We start from the raw sequence: 5523 nt of genomic DNA, 5'->3' as shown, positions 1-5523 counted from the left end.
TCAATCTCTCTTTCTGTTCCCTCATTTGTAAAGTGGGGATAACAACACTGCCTATCTTACAGGATTATTGTAAAGCACTTGAATCATTACTTGACACACAGGAAATACCCAGGACATGGTACTTGCTATAAATGACCCTAATTTATATTTGAAACTTTGAAATTGATTATTATAAAAAATTCATTTTTGGGGGGCTGGGGATATAGATCAGTAGTAGTGCCTAGTGTGCACAAGTCCCTTGGTACAATCCCCAGAACTGCAAAAATGAAACAAAAAGTCCAAAAAACTTTTTTTTCTTTTGAGATGGGGTCTTGTTTTGGTGTGTCACCCAGAATGGGCTTGGACTCCTGAGGTCAAGTGTCTGAAGTCCTGCTGTCTCCACCTCCCACATGCTGGGACTATAGGGAGAGACTCCCATGCCCATGGAGACTAGCTATGCATATTATCAAATATACCTCAGATCTGATTTCCTTATTCCATCTCTGGGAGGACATAGTAACAGAAAGCTTTCTCTACTCCTTTGTAGATTCTTTCTTCTAACAAAACTACCCTCTCAAGTTGGCAGTCTTTTAAGCTATTCACATTGTGGCGGTCTAGCTAGTTTGGAAGGTCTGGAATGCCTTGTGAGCTGAAAGCACCCTCTACCCAGACCCCTGCCATTCTGAGCCCCTTCCACAGTGACTATGCCGATCACCACCCCAGCAGTTTCCAGAGGGAGTGCAGTTACTCCTCACTGCATAATCACCCTGCGGTGGCTCTGAAACTGGTCTGCAATGTCCTTCTACTAATCTCCTCTCTGACTTAGTGACTCAACCCGAAACAAGAAACACAAAACGTGAGCTTCTGTGGGGGCCTGGCTCCCATCTCTGGCTTTCCCTTCACCCTTCCCTAACAGCAAGAGCACAGTCAGGTATGGGCCTCTGTCCCTTGCTGGTCTGGAGGAGCAGTTTAGTAATGAGTACCCAAAAAAACAAAAGAATGCACCTACCAAATACTTGCTGTGCTTCTTAGCAGTGTTCAGGACTGGCCCAAGAAGTTCTTGGAGATCTTGGAAGTATCTCCTCTTAGTTCTTCAAACTCCAGAACCTGTGACGCTTTTTTCACCAGAAGGTCTCCTTCCTGTCTGGTTTTTCTCTGCCATTAGTCTGCCTGGGATCTACGCCTTATCTCATCTTCACTGTAACCCTGGAACCTGGCATCCTTTCCCCATTTGACAGATGAAGGCTTTTGAAGCTCAGACAAATATAAAGTAACTAGCCCACGACTCGATATTAGCAAATGCCGTGGACTGCAGGTTTGTCTGACTCCAAAGCCCAGCGCTGTTCCCGCCATACTGCATTGTCTCCAAGAAAAGGACTGGCAGGTGCTGAGTCCTTTTATCTCTTTGTATCATCGCCTCAGGTATGTGTGGATGTTACTCCAAAGCTTTCCCAAATAAGTAGTGTTGTTTTGAGTCATGGGAGAAGGTAGGTGGCCGAGTCTTTTTTTTTTTTTTTAACCATACTGTTTTCTTTATTTTTGTGTATTTGTGAGAATTTCCATAATAAAATATTTTAAAAATTGAGTTTTGTTTTGATAGTGTTATACTATAAAACATCAAAAAATTTCCTTCTTTAATGAAGATTTCCAGACAGAAAAATGGAATTTTCTGATGGACCATTAATTAGCACATTAACTTAAATCTTCTAACAGTTACTTAGAAACTGACAACAAAAAATAAATCTTAAAAGATTGTACAAATTAATGTATGTTACTATATCAATAAAAGACCATCAAAAGTTGGAATTTTAAGCCAAAAGCAGAAAGGTTTGATAAATCTAACATTAATTCTAGGTAAGGGTGTAGGCTCTTGAGTCAGTGAGATCTAGGTATATATCCTAGCTCTGCTCCATTCTATTAGTTCTCAAAGTTTTTTGGCAGATCATTTAATTTTGGTGAACCTCAGGCTTCATGTCTATAAAGTGAGGATAATAAGAGTTCTTGATTAGTGGAGCACTGACCACAGGGCCTGGCACGTGGTGAAGTGCTCAGTAAAGGAATCCAGTAAATCTACTACCTCATTTCAGTCTTAAATGCACATTTTTCCATAATCTAACATCTCTGAAATTGAGATGTATCCTGTAATTGATGGCATTAATTCAAGGAATTTTCCTTCCTTAGTGGTATTTAATAAAATAATGGAGTATTACTACAAATTGATAGCATCTAACATTCAATATAAGATGGCATATCAATCATGATAAAGCTATATTCCCAATCTCTATTTTAAGATTATTCCGAATAATGAATTTGAATTAAAATTTCAAAAGCTGAGCAAAATATTTCCAATACATCATGAACAGAACAGTTTTGAGACAATTAATTTTGTAAAAAATGGTTTATCAATTCCATTTTTGTATAAAACATATGGGAGAAACCTAGCCAATCAACACACAACTGTCACAACTGAAAAGGTACTTTATCAAACTTCAAGTCTAAGAACATACAAATGTTTCTTTTCTTAGTATGTCTACAGTAATCGTCTATGCCTTTCCATTTAACTGTTTTTAAAAATTCCACATATCCTCATTGTTATCTTCTGTCTCAGTTACAGTACAATGACCGGGAGGAAGAGGGTTAGTTAAAACAACCCTCTAAGCCGTTTTCTGCTGTCCCTTCTTTCCAATCAGAGATATGAGATCCTTCATATCAGGGATCACACCAGCCCCTGCGATGGTAGCCTTGATAAGAGAGTCCAACTCTTCATCACCATGAATTGCAAGCTGCAAGTGACGTGGAGGGATACGCTTTACTTTAAGATCCTTGGCAGCATGACCTGCCAGCTCCAGCACCTCAGCAGCGAGGTACTCCAGAATCGCAGCACTATAGACGGCAGCAGTGGCACCCACCCGTCCGTGGCTTGTGGTGCGAGTCTTCAAGTGTCTGTGGATGCGGCCCACAGGAAACTGTAGTCCAGCTCTTTGTGAGCGAGACACTGCCTTGGCTTTGGCCTTCCCACTATCCTTTCCAGCTTTGCCTCCAGCCATGGTCTCAGCCGCCTCTGCCTCTGCTCGGCCGCGCGACCACCCGCTGCAGCCCCAGAGTCTATTTTGAATGTGACCAAAGAGCTTCACATATCACCACCAAGCGAGACAAGGTGGCACATGCCTATAATCCCAGCTACTCATGAGGCTGAGGCAGGAGGATTCCAAATTGGAGGCCAGCCCAGGCATCTTTGTGAGGCCCCATCTTAAAATAGAAAATAAAAATGGTTGGGATGTAACTCAATGGTAGAGTGCCCCCAAGTTCCACTCCCAGTATTGGGGGTGGGAAACGGTGGGGAAGTCCCACCAATTTGTCATTGGTATTTAGTATCTTTTTGCTTAAGAAATTGTTCCATATCAAACCAATTAAATCTGCCTTGAAGGCGCAAAGCATTGGTGACAAGCCATTTATACTTCACATGCATATATTTCACTTATAGTTTGGATCTTAACTATCCCTCAGAGGCTCAGGTGTTAAGGCTTGGTCCCCAGCTTAGGTGCTCTTGGGAGATGGCTTAAAGTTGTGGGCCTAGTGGAGGGCTTCAGGTCATTGGATTTTTACCTTGAAGGAGATAATGGGACCTGACCCCTTCCTCTTCTGTCTTAAGCTTCCTGGCCAGAGGATGAAGAGTTCGGTCCACCATGCTCCCTGATTATGATGTGTTGCCACAGACCTACAACCAACAAGGCCCATTGATCATGCACTGAAACCTCCAAAACTGTGGGCCAATAAAAACCTTTTCTCTTTATAGGTTGATCATCTCAGGTATTTGTTATAGTCATGGCAAACTACCTAACACAGTAGCATGGGTGTCTAAGCCCAAATGATGTAGGTTTAGGTAGTGAGCCTGAAGAAAAACAAAGAAAAGCCCTGAGAAAGTGGGAGGAAGAAAGTTCAGTTAAAGTAAGATGGATGGATGGATCCTAGAGACAAAGAAGTTTTCCAAGGGTTATAGAATCAAAAGAGAAAGGAAGGGGTTTATTCAATGTGTTCAGAAGAAATGCTGGGTCTGGAGATCAAAAAGTTTGCAGAGGGGGCTTGCTCCATGGTAGAGCAAGTGCTTAGCATGTGCAAGACCCTGGGCTCAGTCTCCAGCCCCAGACACAAAACAAAAAAGAAAATAAGCATGCAGCAAGAGAAGAGGTAGGAAAAATGCCCCTGAGGTAACCTGAAATACCCTTCAGCATCAACACCTATGGCATTTACTTTTCTTAGTTCCCATTTTACTATCTCAAGTGTAACCTTAGGCTTTTTTGTTTTGTTTTGTTTTTAAAACTAATACATATGCATTAAAAGATAATTACAACCATAAAATATTTCAGGTTATTACAAATTGATACATGATTTAAAACAATTTTTTTCCCATCCCTACCACCCCATCCCTGCCCTCACTCCCCTCTGCATAATCCAAAGTTCCTTCGTTCTTCCTTACCCACCCCCACACTATGGATCAGCATTTGCTTATCAGAGAAAACATTCGGCCTTTGGTTTTTTGGGATTGGCTTATTTCACTTAACATGATATTCTTTAGTTCCATCCATTTATGCAAATGCCTTAATTTCATTCTTCTTTAAGTCTGAGTAATATTCCATTGTGTATAGAGCAAGCAATCATGAACTTCATCTGGAAGAATAAGAAACCCAGAAGAGCTAAAGCAATCCTTAGCAGGAAGAGTGAAGCAGGGGGTATCGCAATACCAGAACTTCAACTATACTACAAAGCAATAGTAACAAGAACAGCATGGTATTGGTTCCAAAATAGACAGGTAGTAACAAAAACGACATGGTATTGGTTCCAAAATGGTACAGAATAGAGGACATGGACACAAACTCAAATAAATACAATTTTCTCATGCTAGACAAAGAAGCCAAAAACATACGATGGAGAAAAGATAGCCTCTTCAACAAATGGTGCTGGGAAAACTGGAAATCCATATGCAGCAGAATGAAACTAAACCCCTATCTCTCACCCTGCACAAAACTCAACTCACAATGGATCAAGGACCTCGGAATCAGAGGTCCTCCATCTTATAGAAGAAAAAGTAGGTCTAAACCTTCAACATGTCGGCTTAGGATCAGACTTCCTTAACAGGACTCCCATAGCCCAAGAAATAAAAGCAAGAATCAATAACTGAGATAGATTCAAACTAAATACCTTTCTCTCAGCAAAGGAAACTATCAGCAATGTAAAGAGAGAACCTACAGAGTGGGAGAAAATCTTTGCCACTCATACTTCAGATAGAGCACTAATTTCCAGAATATATAAAGAACTCAAAAAACTCCACACCAAGAATACAAATAATCCAATCAACAAATGGGCTAAGGAAATGAACAGACACTTCACAGGAGAAGATCTACAAGCAATCAACAGATATATGAAAAAGTGTTCAACATCTCTAGTAATAAGAGAAATGCAAATCAAAACTACCCTAAGATTCCATCTCACCCCAATTAGAATGGCGATTATCAAGAATACGAGCAACAACAGGTGTTGGAGAGG

At 40.8% G+C, this 5523-nt stretch overlaps 1 protein-coding gene across 1 annotated transcript; it reads right to left on the bottom strand.

Annotated features, from left to right (window-relative positions):
* Window positions 1–1489: 1489 nt before the first annotated feature.
* On the bottom strand, window positions 1490–3073 carry LOC306661397 (histone H2A.V-like). The gene has a single exon (XM_079140365.1). The coding sequence runs from the start codon at window positions 3024–3026 to the stop codon at window positions 2634–2636; it is 393 nt and encodes a 130-aa protein (XP_078996491.1). The 5' UTR covers window positions 3027–3073; the 3' UTR covers window positions 1490–2633.
* Window positions 3074–5523: the final 2450 nt, after the last annotated feature.

The sequence above is a fragment of the Sciurus vulgaris genome, assembly GCF_902686455.1.
Source record: "Sciurus vulgaris genome assembly, chromosome: 5".
In the NCBI taxonomy this organism is placed as follows: Eukaryota; Metazoa; Chordata; class Mammalia; order Rodentia; family Sciuridae; genus Sciurus; species Sciurus vulgaris.
The sequence above is the reverse complement of the archived record's forward strand: the minus strand, read 5'-3'. Positions and strand labels throughout refer to the sequence as shown.